Raw genomic sequence first — 15,833 nt, forward strand, 5'->3', positions numbered from 1 at the left:
CTCCATTTGAATGATACCTCTCCTCATGGAGGGTGAACATTCTGCACTCAGTCCTCTGACTCACAGACCAGTTTCACTGACACATTCAGAAATAATGCTTTGCTAGTTGTCTAGGTATTCCTCAATCCAAATAGACACCTAAACTTAACTATCATACCTACCAATCACAAAGAAGTTTTTTTTTCTTCCAATATGCTATTCAATCTCAGAGATTTCAAATGCTTTGTATCTCTAAGGAGGTGAGACATTTCCATCTTCCAGTCTGCAGAAAACATAGCTCTGGCCCAGAGAAGTGATGTGACTTGGTTAAATCAGTCCCACAGGGATTTCTGTGTGTCCCAGAGCCAAACTCCACTCACTCCCTATCCACCCTGCCTCTGACTCTGCTGTCACCCAGTGTCTGCCTGACTTGGAGGACGCACTCGGGAGGCCTTTGTTGAATGAATGAATGGTGCTCTACGAAGCTTACTTGGATGCCTTTCAAGCATAAAGGCCAAGGGACTACCATTAATATTCAGGTGGTGACAATGGTCTCATATTGTCTCTGAATGATAAAAAAATAACGTGTATCAATTAGAGTTTCCAGTTTCAAACAATAGAAACAAACTCTGGCTGATTTAATGAAGAAGAAACTAATTACATAAAGTAGGGAAATCTTTAGGGCCAAAATGAAGACCAGCAAAGCAGTGGAGGCTCATCAATGCAGTCACACTTGGGCCTGGCCTGCTGAGGACAGTCTATCCCCTCAAGATGCTACTGGCTGTTCTGCTGGGTTGTGGGTACCACTGCTGCAGGCTGCCTGCTTGCCCTGTGGTGGTGGGAACTCCATGGACCGTGTCTGTTCTCCTCCCTCCACTCCTCAGTGGATGGTGGGGGCATAGATTTTGACTGGCTAAACCTGAATCACATCCCCACACCACCACTGGAAAAATAATCTGATCATCACCGAGTGAAGAATTTTCCAAATCTAAGGAGTTCAGGTTTCGGGCAGCCCCAAACCTGACATATAGCTAACCCATCCTCTTTCCTCTGAGTTTTCTTTTCTCTGGACAGACGCTCTCTGTTTCTCTATCCTAATTTCATGGATGAGGTCTCCAGATCCCTTACCATTCTGTCATTAATTTTTGGTACCTGGAATTAGACGCAGTCTTGCAAATGAAGTCTGACAAGCCCAAGGTACAATGGGATTATTTCTTTCCACATCCCAACCCCTTAACTTCCATTAGAGCATCTTAGGATTTCATTACTTTTCTAGGCAGTCATACTACATTGATGACTCATGTTGGCTCATATTATGCTTGTGGTCGACTGAATTCCCCAGATCTTTTCATATAAATGGCTGTTAAGCCAGGTCTTCCATCATTTACTTATATAATTGGCTTATTGAACATGTGCAAATTTAACTGAGAAACATAAAACTGTATTTGTAATACTTCAACTATTTAGTTCACACCCTGAAGTTCTCTTACACTGTAGTATAGTATGCTTGGTTACTTCAGCCATAAGTTGCAAACTGATGGTTTTTGGCCCAATTTGCCTGCACATTTATTTTATTTGGCTATTAGGGTGTGTTTTAGAGAACTGAACTGGTTGCCAATGGTTGAACATCAGGAGATCTCACATAAAAAGCAGAACCCCCAACTCTCTTAAAAGGTAGGAAGATGTGGCAATACTTGGTCACAGGACAGTGAGTGATTGGCTGGTGTTGAGTAGCAATCTTCCTTTTAGAAGGAGCAGAGAGCTCATGTCCTGATGCCTTCGCCTAGCTGTTTCATTAATTCACATGCCCTGCCCAGTCCCTGTGTATGTTTGGTTTTGCAGCCTCTGTGCTTTATGGGACTTGACTATGGCAGGGGCTAAAGTGGAAGCATACTACTCTGGGCAAAGTGGAGCTCAGCAGCTGTTGCTTGGTCTTGGTTTTGCATAATAACAAGGGACACTGAAGGCAGAGATCTATCCTGGGCTCCTGACATAGGCATCTGTTCTGCCTCTCTACCATGCCACTTGTTTTTCTGCCAACTCTGACTTCTTTTCTACTTTACTGTTGAAGGTGCTGCCAGGTTTTACATGATCCTCCTCCTATGGCCAATGCACACGGATCCAGAAAGTGACCACTGGTCCAAGTTAGGTGATAGGATTTTAAAACTTCTAGCCCATGACAGCATCTGACAAGCCTGTCAGTTGGATGTTCCTGGAGCTTCGTCCATGTTTTCTGGCATGTGGGTTAGAAGTGGAGATAGCTGGTGCCATAGTCGGAAAGAATGAGTCATCATTTAAAGAGAGGAAGAACAGGAACTCGATCTACACTCATCTGGCTCAGCTCTTAGCTCGGGGTCCTGTAAGATGTCTCTTACTGTAACAGCCAAGGTGTGTCATTGGGAGCAACCTTTGATCTCTGCAACCTCTCCCTGTGCCTGAAGGGTTCCCTGTCATGTTCTCCCTTGTCCTGTGTCCTTGTCACCAGCTCTTGGATCAAGCATTCTGGGTCCTCTCACAAATTCCTCTTGACTGTTCCCAAGCAAGGGCCCAAGAGTGGCTCAGGTGGGTGCTTCTGTGCACCCAGCAGAGCATTTCCTTTCCTCATGGGATCCAGGCAGCTCAAAGATAACTTCCATCTCATGCTGCTGCCAGCGCTGATGTGAATAATGTATGTGGAAATCCACACTACTAAGAGACTTCTAGGTTGGGAAAGCCATCTGCTGCCACCAGGAGCCAAATTTTCAGGGTCTGACAAACTGATAGGACACAGGATATCAGGAATGGAGGTGCTAACATATATATTCAAGTCACAACTAGGTGATGAGACCGAGATAGTCTTTCAGTCATCCCACAAATATTTATTGAGCACCTACTATGTGCAAGGCACTGCCCCAGACACTGAAGACATTACAGTGCAAAAGAAATACCTTCAAAGACAACTTCTATTCTTATGGCATATGGTCTTCATATAAAGATAAAATCTATCCCTAAGGAGTCTTTTTTTTCTCGAAATGCTTCTGCAGGCTTTTTTCTTTTCTTTTTTTTTAAAGTTGTAGATGGCACAATACCTTTATTTTATTTATTTATTTTTATGCTGAGGATCGAACCCTGTGCCTCACATGTGCAAGGCAAGCACTCTACCAACCGAGCTACCACCCCAGCCCCCAAAGTCTTAACAGTACATCTCATCTTGCCTCATTTGTAAAGTGAAGTTAAAATAATTACCTCACAGGACTGTTTAGAGGATTCAATAAAATAATACATAGGCACATTCTTGGCATTTAAGCACCAGAAAATATCACTTTCTCCATGAAAAATCAGAAAAGTCACACTGAACTCAAACCACAGGACAGCCCACTGCCAATTCGTAGGCGTGCCCACTTCTGATGTTGCACAGGCAAAAACTGGCTTGGTTGGTGTCGGGTCAGAGATGGGTACCCGGGAGCGTTGGGAACACCAAGTGGCCACGAGGGGGCAGCGCACGGCAGGGAATCTTCGCCACCGACCCCAGCCCACAGCCAAACTTCCCTGCTGCTCCCGATCCTCCCGTACGTACTTCCGTTGCTCTGACGCTCCCAGAAACCGGGGCGTCGGGAAGGAAAGCGCGAATTCCCCCTCCTCTGCGCCTTGGGAGGAAATACTGGACCCGGTTCACCAGATCGCGCCGCAGCGGGCGCTAGAGCCCTTGGAGCCGCGCCGCCGAGGCGCGGAGCCGGTTGCCCGGCCAGAGGGTGCTGGTGCGGGGGTAAGAGGCGTTAGCCTCCCCCCGGCCACCCGGAGAGGACAGGCTGCTGCTGAGAAGCGTCGGCACAGTCCCGGAGCGTTCTCGCCAAACCCGAGCGCCTTCCCCTCCTGCCTCTCGGGGCATCCCCACCCACACCCGCAGCTGTCACTTCTGTTTGCCGCCTGGAGAGGGAACAGGACCCGGAGCGGTCCCTGCAGTCGTCGGGGAGGATGCCTGCCTGGGCGTCGGCTGTGTCCTCCAGCCGTTCGCCAGCGCTGACGAAGAAAGCAGTCGGGGTAACGCCGCCCAAACTTTCCTTCGCCGCAGCGTTGGGAGGAAACGTCCCTCTCTGAGCCTCGCGAAGAACCCACAGACTACTCAGCCCTTCGGAAGGGACAGGGCCGTGCCTACTTAGGAGTTGTTCCCGGGAACCCCGGAGGTGCCCTCAGGGGCAGGGCCAGTCGCCGGCGCGCGCCTAGTCCACAGGAAGTCTAGCGGGCTCAGCGCCTCTTTCCCAGTGCCCCGCAGTGACCGTGACCTCCGCGCGCCCCCCGCACACGTGCTCGTGGCCCAGGGAGAGGAACGCTCCAGCCGAACCCGCTAGAGGCAGCGACTCGCGAGCAGGCCAGGGGCGCATGGAGGCGCCGCGGGGGCGGTGCGGCTCGCCAGCAGCGCGGGGGAGCGCGCACGCCGCGCCCCGGCCTCCCCGGGGACCCGGCCGGCCGCTCCCCGCACTTCCTGCCGCGGGGCTCTCGGCCTCCAGCAGCCGTTTGGAGCGCAGAGCTGGCTGAGCGTCGTGTCCGGCAGCATCCGCGGTTCCTGGCGCTGGGCAGACGTGTGGCGGGACAGGTGTAGCCGGCAGCGGCGGGCGTCGCGCTCAGAGGGACTGAGCGGACTCGGCTGGCAGGAGTTGGCTAGCTGCTCACGGAACTCCGGTCCCCGCCACGCAGGCCGGTCGGCGCGTCACTTTGCACCGCGGCGGCGGCGAGAGCCTCGGGGGAAGGAAGTCGAGGCGAAACCCGGCCCTCTGGCAGCGGCCGCCTGGGCGCGGTCCTGATGCTCGCTGCCCGCTGCGGGCCCTACTCCGGCCCCCGGACTTAGGTAGCTGCGCGTGGCCGGCGCCGGCGCCTCCCCCATGCTGCTCGGAGCGTCCTGGCTGTGCGCGTCCAAGGCGGCCGCCGCTGCTGCGCAAAGCGAGGGCGACGAGGACAGGCCCGGAGAGCGGCGGCGGCGGCGGGTGGCGGCCTCAGGGACGGGAGAGGACATGGACGAGTCGTCGCTGCTGGACCTACTGGAGTGCTCCGTATGCCTGGAGCGTCTAGACACCACGGCCAAGGTGCTGCCATGCCAGCACACCTTCTGCCGCCGCTGCCTGGAGAGCATCGTGTGCTCGCGCCACGAGCTTCGCTGCCCGGAGTGTCGCATCCTGGTGGGCTGCGGCGTGGACGAGCTGCCCGCCAACATCCTGCTGGTGCGCCTGCTGGACGGCATCCGCCAGCGGCCCCGTGCGGGCGCCAGTCCTGGCGGGAGCCCGCCTGCCCGCCTCGGCCCGGGCGGCAGCCCGCCTGCGCGCCCTGGCTCCAGTGCGTCCACCGCACTTGCTGGCGGCGGGGGCGGCGCAGTGGGCAGCGCCCCGGGCTCCCCGGTCTTCCTCTCCGCGGCGGCGGGCAACGCCACCGCCAGCCTGTGCGACCTGGCTACTAACAGGGGCGCTCCAGTGGCAAAGGTGGGTATCTGCCCCACGGCTTGGCGCTTGGTGTGTGGGAGCGCGAGTGTTGGTGGGCACGTGGGCGTAAGGGTAGTGATGAGAGGCAGAGGAGACCCGACGTGACCCTGCGTTGGCCCACTCTTCTGTTTTGCTCTTCTTTCTCTAACTTTGCCTCCCTCCAGCCACTCTGGGCATGTTCTCTTAGTTCCCACTTGCTAATTCTTGGGTACATTCCTGAGCACCCTGTTCCCCTGAACTTCTTGACTCCTACTGTGGGTCCCCCTGCACCCACCTGTTCATATGTGAGTCAGCACCCCATCCTCCTTTTGGGTGGATGTGCCTTTGGGCTTGCTGCCTGCTCATCGTGACTGCCTCCCCATTCAGGCCCTGCCTTTAACTGCATTCCGGTCCCATCTCCCCAGAAGCCATGCTCTTCCCCTGGACCCTCAGGCTCTCTTCCCTCACACCTCCTGGAGGAAAGTTAGTGCTTCAGGAAGTCGGTGGCCTCCTGCCTGTGAGGCTGGCTAGGGAGCTAGAAGCGGGATATGGTGTCTGAAGAATGCGGACTACAAACTTTTCCTTTCGCAGGAGGGAAGGAGTTAAACTGGAGGCCCCAGGAGGGTTTTGGCCCAGCGGTTTTTTTTTTTTTTTTTTTGGACTTGACTTGGCAGCCTCTGTCACCAAGCCATGGACTCTTAAGTAGGGTTACATTCCCATGTGGGCAGTTATTTTCAATTTTTATTATTGGTTTTATTTTGTGTGCGAATAGATTGTACAATCTCCTCTGCTTCCGTTTTACTTGAAAAGAAAGATTTTCCCTGGAGAGCTTCAGTAATTTGGTTTCAAAAGGTTCTTCTTCCATGTTGTTACATATCCTCTGCCACCTCGGAAACTATAATGGTATGTGTGTGGGGGGGTGGCAGCCCACCCATTGCTGGTTTGAGTGACACACAAAAGTATCTGCGTGTTTTAATATCTCTAAATGAAGAAAACACATTTTAATGTTAAAAAATATTATGTAGATACGTTGGGATTGTCATTTGTTTTACAAAACACAACCTTATTCCTCTACTTTTGACCATTTAAGGAGTTGGTGGTGGTGCATAATTCTTCCAATGCGTACAATCTTGAATTGCTGGGAAAATGCTAGCATCTGAATTACTCAGCACTTCAACATTGCTAACAAGGACTTAAAACCTTGGATGTTAAGATTGAGGTAAATGCCACACATTGCTGAATTGCTTTTTTCCCTAAGGCTATGGAAGAATGAACAATCAAGGATGGTCAAGGAATGTTCCTACTTGAGGTCATTGCTGAGGGGGATTTTTGTCCTTTGGTTTTAATTGTGATTAAGTCCAGCTACATGCTCCAGTTAGAGATTTGCTAACTCTTCTTTCCTGTCCTTGCAGCTTTTAATTTAAGGTATTATAATTAAAGATTTTTATTTGCAAAATAAGCAGGTTACCTCCTCCTGTTTGAATAATTATGTGATTTTTGGAACTATGCCTCTAGTAAGACCCTGGGGCATTTTGCAATGGTGTATTTATGATGCCCTCCTAGTTTATATTGGGGGGATTGTGTTTGACCAGGAGGTTCAGAGGTAACCTCTGAAACTCAAAAGGCACAGCCTTGAGGTGGCTCCTGGAACTCTTTACTGTTTATGGCATTCTTTAGAATTTGTCAGAGGGCTGGAAGGTTGTAACTTTAAGTAATGATGCTTAATAACAGGGAATTGATGTTTATTTGGCTAGATTTTGTCTTTGTAGGGGCACACAGACTGTGATTTGCCATGTTTTAGGGAACTTCTAGAAAGCATTTTCTTTATGGGTACCGTGTCAACTAAGTGTAGCCTTCTGCTGTTTCTTCACAGGTCCACCTCAAAGGGATTAAGTTCAGGTTCTGGGAAAAGCCTGAATTAAATCCAAAGTCATATTTGGTTGTTTACAGAGAAGAAAACATTGTGGAAGCAGAGATTATAAGATTATAATACTATAATGCTTTTCATCTGCTGATTTTTCCACCTGTGCCCCCTCACCTTTTTTTTTTTTTTTTTTTTTTGGTAGCACTGGGATTGAACCCAGGGCCTTGCAAATCCTAGACAAGCGCTCCATCACTAAGGCACAATCTCCAACAGACTCACTGCTTTTTTTTTTTTTTTTGGCAGTGCCGGGGATTGAACCCAGGGCCTTGTGCATGTGAGGCAAGTAGTCTACCAACTGAGCTATATCCCCAGCCCATACCCATTGCTTTTTTTAAAAAAATATTTTTTTCAGCTGTAGATGGACACAATATCTTTATTTTTATTTATTTATTTATTTATTTTTATGTGGTGTTGAGGATCAAACCCAGTGCCTCACGCATTGGAGGCAAGTGCTGTACCACTGAGTTACAACCCCAGTCCCCCACTGCTTTTTTAATAGTCATTGGGAATCCTTCTGGTTAATCAGAAGTTCTGCATATTAAACTACTGTTACCAGTCTGGGGTAACAGCATTAGGTCTGGTGCATCCTCTCAGGGAATAGAGAATGGATAGGCAAGGCAAAAGGGACTGAGATAAGCCACCCATGAATTTGGCAGGTGAAGACTTCTGTTAAACATTACTTCCAGATAGACTGTTAGTGCTTTACCATCTATTGGAATTGTACTGCTGTCTCCAAGCAAAGCTGAATGCTGTATGTTGCTGCAGGTTGCTTAGTAGGTGGGCACTCATTTTCATCATTCAGCAAATACCAAATATGACTCACCATAGGTAACCATCAATAGGACAGTCCCCTATTTTCACATCTAGAAACTCCTCAAACCTTATTTTGGGCCAATTGGGATATATAAACTTTAAAAATATGTAGATAGACAAATATCTACTTAGCTTATTTATTGAGTTAAATATTGGAATGGAATCAGACATAAATGTATTCATTTATATTTGGTTTCACTTTTGTCCAGATTCTTCATTTGCATCTTTTCATCGGGGCTTCTGTGCACAGCAGCATACTTGGAGTCCCCTACCCTGGTTAGCAGAGTGTCTCAGCTCAGCTTTCACCGGAACCATTTGAGATGAGACCTTTTATTGGAATCCATTAATGATGCTGCCCTAGAAATACCCATCACACTTACAAATTCCTATAGCCCAAACCTGGGATTGTTGGTCCCTTTATTTCCCTGATACTAAATACTACATATGTGTGGATCTTTATTTTTTGGTACAGAGAATTTAACCCAGGAGTGCTTAACCACTGAGCCACATTCACAGCCCTTTTTATTTTTAACATTGATACAGGGTCTCACTAAGTTGCTTTGGGTCTTGTTAAGTTGATGAAGCTGGTTTAGAACTTGTGATCTTCCCGTGTCAGCCTCCTGAATCACTGGGATTACAGGTGTGCACCATTGGGCAGATGTGTGTGGCTTCTTAAGGTGATATTTAAAAGTCCTATTTTTTAGTTTTAGGTGGACACAGTATCTTTATTTTATTTTTATGTGGTGCTGAAGATCCAAACCAGTGGTGCCTCACACATGCCAGGCAAGCACGCTACCTCTTGAGCCACATCCCCAGCCCGAAAAGTCCTCTTTTAATGGTACTGATCAACTATAGCAGTTTCTTATGTGTGCTAAATTTCCCAGCCTAACTTGTTTGTTGACTGTTTTTACATTTTTCAAGAGAACTGATTTCATTCCCTACACTAACACTGAGTGAATTGTTTCAGGGCAGTAGGCCTTGCTAAAAGGCTGTTGTTGGGGCTGGGGATATAGCTAGTGATAGAGCACTCACCTACCTTGTTTGAGGGCCCGCGTTCTACACCCAACGCTACGAAAAACCAAAGGAGAGGCTGCCGAAAGGGTTTTGTGGTTCTAAATTGAGTAAATCAAAGATTACTTTTTAATATGAGATGTTTAAAAGGGACTTAAATATAAGACAGTTTCAGTGTTTTTCTGAATGGTTTTTGTTTATTTTAAAATATTCCTTGCCTTTTTATTTAGGCCTGTGTAGAACTCATGGAGTACCTACGTTGTGCCAGGTACTACTCTTGGGCTCTCTTGGAGATTATAAGGGGATAAGGGGGGAAAGCCATTTGCTCTTGGCTCTCAGGAGACACTTGATGGCACCACGGCTGGTGTTAGCCCAGAACTTTGTGAGGTTTAAGAGGGAGGACATTTTCACAAATTAGAGGACTATAGAAAGTGTGGGCAATGCCTTTGATGACATTTTAAAAGTAAGCTTTAGAACCTAATTAGTTTGTGTTGTGTGTGTGTGTGTGTTTACTTTGTGGATCAAATCCACATGCCTATGAGCCACACCCCCAGTCCTATTTATATCCTGAAGTACAGTAGGATATGTTTAAATTGGACCCATCTGAAAAATGTCTATATCTCTCAGGCAGTGTGACTGGGACCTAGTAATGGAAAATGTAAAATTAACAGAGAATCATAAAAAATATATGCATCGAGAATTTTATTATAGAAATGCACATATATGATTCTTTTATTCTTTTTTGGAGGCAGGGCTGAAGACTTTTCTTTTGAGTTCCAAATTGTCTTTCTGGCTTAAGCCACAGCCATCATTTATGATTTCTTATTTGTTTCTTTCTAGTGGAGTGAGAACTCAGAGACTTTCAAAGAACTAAGTGGCACATCCTTCTAGAGTTTAAACAGCCCCTCCCCTGCAATGCTTCATGCTCTTGTTCATACCCAATCTGACCATTTTAAAGCACTTGGCCTTTGTTGAGTCTGTTTGAAGCAGTTCTCTTGGTCTTCTAGGGAGCAACGTATTTTTTGCACTGAGCTTCCTTGGTTACATAATATTGAAGTACATTTTTAACATTGTGAGTACAACTTGCATAAACATGGTTGTGAATAAAGAGGACAGATTCCTGATCAGGACAGACCTCCCTCTTGGCTAGGAGGGGACTGCAGCCTGCCTTGGAGGTGAGTGCCTTGGGCCATCTTGCAGAGGCAGTGACACTTTAGTTAGTCTACCTGGTCGGATAGCTGGAGGCCACGGTAGTGGGGTATCTATGGCATCTCCAAGCAAATTAACCTGCTCTTTGATCTGGGAAGTTGGGAAGCTTCTGCCTGAGATGTTTTACTTAACAGCTACTGAGGGCTGCGGGGTGCTGGGCACTTTGACATACCTGGCCTTATGGAGAGTTCACCATAATCCTTAAGTGGTTGGTGTAATGACTACTTGGAGGCCCAGAGAAATTGATAGGTAGGTAGTTCTGAGAGCTAGGAAATGGCTCATTCAGGATGGTGTCCTTGACTCCATCCCTCTGCCCTTCTATTCTTGGCAGTATGGTTGTGACACTGTTGTGGTTTAGTCTTGGATGTAATAAGGATTCCAGGGGAAAAGGCCAGCCCATGGCAGGATTGACAAGTATGGATCCGGAAAAGGGTCAGACCTCCCACAGGGTAGCAGGTAGCTGGTGAGCATGACAGCTGAGCCACAGTGCAGTCTTTTCAGAAGGCTTGGGCACCTTTGAGACTTACACCAATGCTGTGTTCAGCTGGTAGCCAGTGGTGAATAGTCTAAATTACCTTTCATGGAGCACTTATTGTGTGCTGTGTTCCTGGAGGCTACTCCAGGCTAAGGATTGGTCAGGTGACTTAAGCATATCTCATCTCTTCTTTATGACAACTCGGGTAGCTAGTTACCCAGGTGAGGAAACTGAGGCTGCCTAAGTTCCTTTGTGAGAAGGATACAGTTGGTAAGGTTAATACTTGAAAGATGGACTTTGGGCCTAGGGCCCTTTTGGTTAGAGGAGTCTTCTTCCCCTGTGACAGATTAGCTAATTGCTGGCCACGGAGCCAAACATAAGCAGCACTGACCTGTTCAGCTCACCTCACCTCAAAGCCACAGATGCTCTTCCAGCCTGAGGTTGCCATCATGTAAACCCATGAACCCCACAGAGTAGCAACTGTATTGGTTATGACTGGTGTGCAAACAGCCCTGTGACAGGCACCCCTCTGTGCAGTGATATGAACAGCACATTGGGAATCTGAGTGGCCAGGCTAGTGGCTTCATTCCCTGCTTGTCCATCCTTCTGCTCTTCCTCTGTTGGCCTTATCCCCGGCTCCACCCCCTAGTCTCAGGAGTGGCAGTGGCTTCTGCTGTCACATCCCCATGACAACACCTAGAAGAAAGAGGGTTTCTTTCCCTTCTCCATGACCTGGCCACTTTATCATGCTTCCCCTCACACCTTGGGGGCTGGCTGTGCTTCCTGGTTGGTACCTGAGCCTGCTACAGCTTAGCTGGGACCTTGGCACATGGATGACCTTTCTCTCCTGGGGCTTGTGGAGGTTGGCGAGGAAGGAGAGAGAGAGAGCAGGGGACTCCATGGATGGCTGAGTGTGACCCACGGGTTGGGAGTCTCAGGACAGGTGGCTTCCTCACTTCCTCACTGTGTACCCCCTGGGCAAACGGGCTAGCTTCCGTGAGCCTTCTTATCAGTGAATTAGGGCTCTTCTCTGTTTTACTGGATAAATGAGATGACATGTGTGCAGTCCTCACCTCACATAATCGACTGTCTTTTTCGTGCATATTACTAAGATGAAAATTTCAAGTCTCTCATCATCTGTGAGGCACCCCTCACGGGGCCTGTGGTAGGCGGGTACATAGCATCTTAAATTAAGGGTATGTGTGTGCAGGTGTGTGGATGTGGATAGGTGGTGTGCATGTGGGTGTGTGGAGTCTGATCTCAGACTTTGCCTCAGAGTCGGCCTGTTTTATGGAGACTGGATTATGGATCTTTAATGGACACCTAAGCTGAATGGTTGTTTGAGTCTATTTCACCTTTTAAATTGCTCCAGGTTTTTATCTTTGTTATCAGTCAGTGTTCCTGGTCTTTACAAGTGTCATTAAGGTGAAAAAAAAATCCTGAACTATAATCTGCTTTAAGAAAGCCAGCAGGGAAGAATAATCCTTCTCAGTTGCTGATCCAGCTGGTTGGCAGGCTCTCCTGAACACGAGCCCACCTCCTTAATCTGTAGGACCCAGGAGCTTGTCTACAACCTCCCGGAATCCGACTGCTCGGTGTGATGGAGCTGAGCAGAGTTCTATCCAGTTGTTTCTTCTTTCTGGCTCTTGAGAGCCGCCTGCCTGCTGGAGCATGACCAAATTGGGTCTCAGCTATGTGGTTTCTAGCATGTATTTCAGTTCAACCTGTATTAAATCTCCATCTTTACAGTTAGCACAATCTTTTTGGAGGTACGGTTTTTGAAATAAAATATCAGCAAGCATTTGGTTAGGGGCAAATGCTTTTTATAGCACCACTTGAAGAGGTGCAGGTCAGTTTTTATCAGATTTGTCTTGCTTGGGAGATCTTGAGATTTGATGAATAAGAAATGCATGCTTTGTGGGTATCCTATTGGAATTTTAATTAACCTGAGAAGAATAGGGTATCAAGCTGAAGGTGTTGGCAGTGGTGATTTATAGATCCTGCTAACACACTGTAACATAGGCCACCCTTTGCCCACGGAGTGAAGCTTGAATGAAAAAGTGTATAAAGTATGAGTACAATTTGATTCTACCACAGGTTGCTGCTTCTTTAAGCTACACTTTTGGCCCTTAATGGCTGGCAAGTGTTCACTCCCGTGGGAGTCCTGAAAGAGACTTCGAGAAGAGCTGTCTCTCTTCTGCTCCACACAAGTGTTTATACTGTTCATAGATACAATAGTTATCTGCAAACATGAAGATATTAGGATGTTTGCATTCCTGCTTAATGGTATGTGTGCATAATGCCCACGTGAATTCATGTGCACTTAGATGAATACGGATTAGCCACAGGAACTCAGGCCAATAGAAGTGTGAGAGAGAATTTAAAAAGGGACTCTCCAAGGGCAGATGCAAGTCCAGGACAAGTGTGGAGAATAGTGTGTGTGTGGGGCTCCTCAACAGTGTTCACAGGAAGAAGGGTGCAGAGAAACAAGTTCCCAGTGAGACTTTAGAGGCTACACAAGAAAAGGACTATTGATGCGTTATTTGCTTCTAGTGTCATTTGAATGCTATGTTCCAGTCATTCTACTAGCAGGGTGGTGGTTGCAGGGTGTGTATGTGGGGTACCTGGGATAAAAATTATATTAGTTTTTATTTGTAATGCAATGCACTTTTTTTCCATTTAGTTAAGTGACTAGATCAGAGAAATGCATGTGTCTGTATCCTTTTATTCTATTATCTACCTAACAGAGATCCCCAGTTCTGGGAATCAAACCCAGGGCATTACACATGCTCTGCAAGTGTTCTCCCATTGAGCTGCTTCATAAACCTGCTGGCACGAATTTCTCATGAGGAAAGTGGCATTGGTGCGATTTAGGGCTTTGTGAGTTTGCCACTGGTTCTTCTTTCATTGTTTGGAGTCACCAAACAAGGACATTTCTTTTTCAGGGTCTTTAGTACTTTGAAATGGGGATGGAAATGGTGAAGAAGGAATCTTCTATAAGTGGATGCTTTCTAAGAAAGTCCGCTGCTCACTCCTTGGCTTCCTCTGAACATGGCGCCCGTAGCTAGTTCTTGCACATGGCGCCCGTAGCTGGTTCTTGGGTGGAGGCTCCCAGAGTACCATGTGATCAGGAGGCTGTGGGACTTTGCTGGAGGAGCCGGAGCAGTGGAGGGAGGTCAGGTGTGTCTAGCATATGGGTGGAGGCTTCTTTTGATTTTTGGAAGGTTCTTTCAGCACCACTACAGCCTAGGAGAAAATGATTTGGATTTATCATGTAGGATCTGAGACATATTAATGGATTACTCTGTTTTATTTGTTTAACTAGGATGGGCCCAGAGATACTGGCGAGAAGGGAGAAAGGCAAGGGAGGTTAACCCATCTTATCAGACATTGTTAGTTGAATTGGCTATTCTCTGCAGCGTTTCCTGGCAATGTTACTGTTTGATTTGAAGGGTCAGAGGATTCCTCGGATGATCACCAAACATGAAGAAAAGGTTTGCAGGGGCCTTGGGTGGTCTTCAAGGAATGTGCCATCTAATTTTCAAAAAAAAATGTATGATTTTTATGTTGGCAGAACTTCAAGTTTGTTTAAAAAATTTAGCTTGGTGATCTATTTGCAGGCAAAGTAGCAAGCAAAATTTGAGTACTGTTTGGGAATTATTGTATTGTATTAGACTGGTTCCTTTAGAGAGGGGTCATTGAGTAGCCCCTGGGCAGCCATGGTGGTGGGTTCATTCTAGCTTGCCTTCTTCCGCCTGTAACTCACTTTCTTCACAGTTGGAAGCTGGCCCATTCATCCTCCAGGCGTGCATGCCCAGCCTGAAGATGGCAGCTGTAAGGAATGTGCAGAGCGAATGGTAGCCCAGGAGCTGGAACTGGGGAGCTGTTACCCTGATTCTGCCTGAGAGCTGCTCTTGAAGTCTGGTCTCCAATGAATGAGGTCATTAATTCATTCAGACCACAGGCATTAATTGCCGTACTTTGTTGGATGCTGGTATATGTATGGGGCAAAAAAACCCAGAAATTACTACCTGCCTTCCTGGAGCTGACAGTTTAGAGGACACAGAATAAACAAATAGCCAATAGATCTGTCGTCACAAGTTGCGATTAGAGCTGTGAAGACAGAGAACCAGAAGCCGCCTATGATCGAGCCACAGCTTTGTGACTCTGAATTCAATTATGTAGCTTATTGTATTTCTCTAAATGTACCCACGTATTTGCTATTTATGGATAAACCACTGGATTCCTTAACTCTTTATTAAAATACTCCAAATTCTAGGTATCTCACAAGCTGCACCTTCTTTTTCTTTCCCAAGGAATGGGAATGGAAGCAGGTGCCTTTCCATGGTGCTGAACATTAAGATCTGAGCTGGGCACAGAACAGATAACCATTGAGACTAACCTTTTTCTACTTAGTTTGCCAGGCCCATGGGTAAATTTTATCAGTAATAGTAATTGTCTGGACCAAGTCTGTAGTCTAAACATGTGTGAATAAAGGTGGATGCTGATCCCTACAACACTCCTAAAAAAGAACAACCCTCTTCTGTTGCCAAGTAGCAGTTATCTTTTGCCTTCTATGGCTGGTTTTGTGTTGCAGATCTCAGAGGGGCAAATCATCCAAGATTAAAATTGTTTTCTCTTCATTAATTTTAGCAATATGGACCTGATGTCATGGCACAAGCCTATAATTCCAGCAGCTCAGGAGGCTGAAGCAGGAGGATCGTGAGTTCAAAGCCAGCTTCAGTAACTTAGCAGTGAGACTCTGTCTCAAAATAAAAATATATAAAGGGCTGGGTGTGGCTCAGTGGTTAAGCACCCCTGGGTTCAATCTCTGGTTAAAAAAATAAAAAATTAGCAATATGGTTTATTTGGGAGTTTATGTGGTATCTTTGTTCAACAGACTTAGCCTTGACCTATGCACAGTAATAGTAATAGATATTATCCTGGATTAAGGTGTTGCCTCCAGCATCCCAAATAAAGTGACATACGTCCG

General features: G+C 47.2%; 1 protein-coding gene across 1 annotated transcript in view; it reads left to right on the plus strand.

Annotated features, from left to right (window-relative positions):
• The first annotated feature begins 2,845 nt into the window (after positions 1–2,845).
• The window catches only part of SH3RF3 (SH3 domain containing ring finger 3), a 339,914-nt gene continuing 326,926 nt past the window's right edge, over positions 2,846–15,833 (plus strand). The window contains exon 1 of the mRNA XM_081264584.1: positions 2,846–5,429. Within this exon, the coding sequence (XP_081120710.1) occupies positions 4,839–5,429 (591 nt within the window). The 5' untranslated portion in view covers positions 2,846–4,838. The remainder of the gene's footprint in view (positions 5,430–15,833) is intronic.

The sequence above is a fragment of the Spermophilus citellus genome (assembly GCF_964194105.1).
Source record: "Spermophilus citellus genome assembly, chromosome: 13".
Classification (NCBI taxonomy): domain Eukaryota; kingdom Metazoa; phylum Chordata; class Mammalia; order Rodentia; family Sciuridae; genus Spermophilus; species Spermophilus citellus.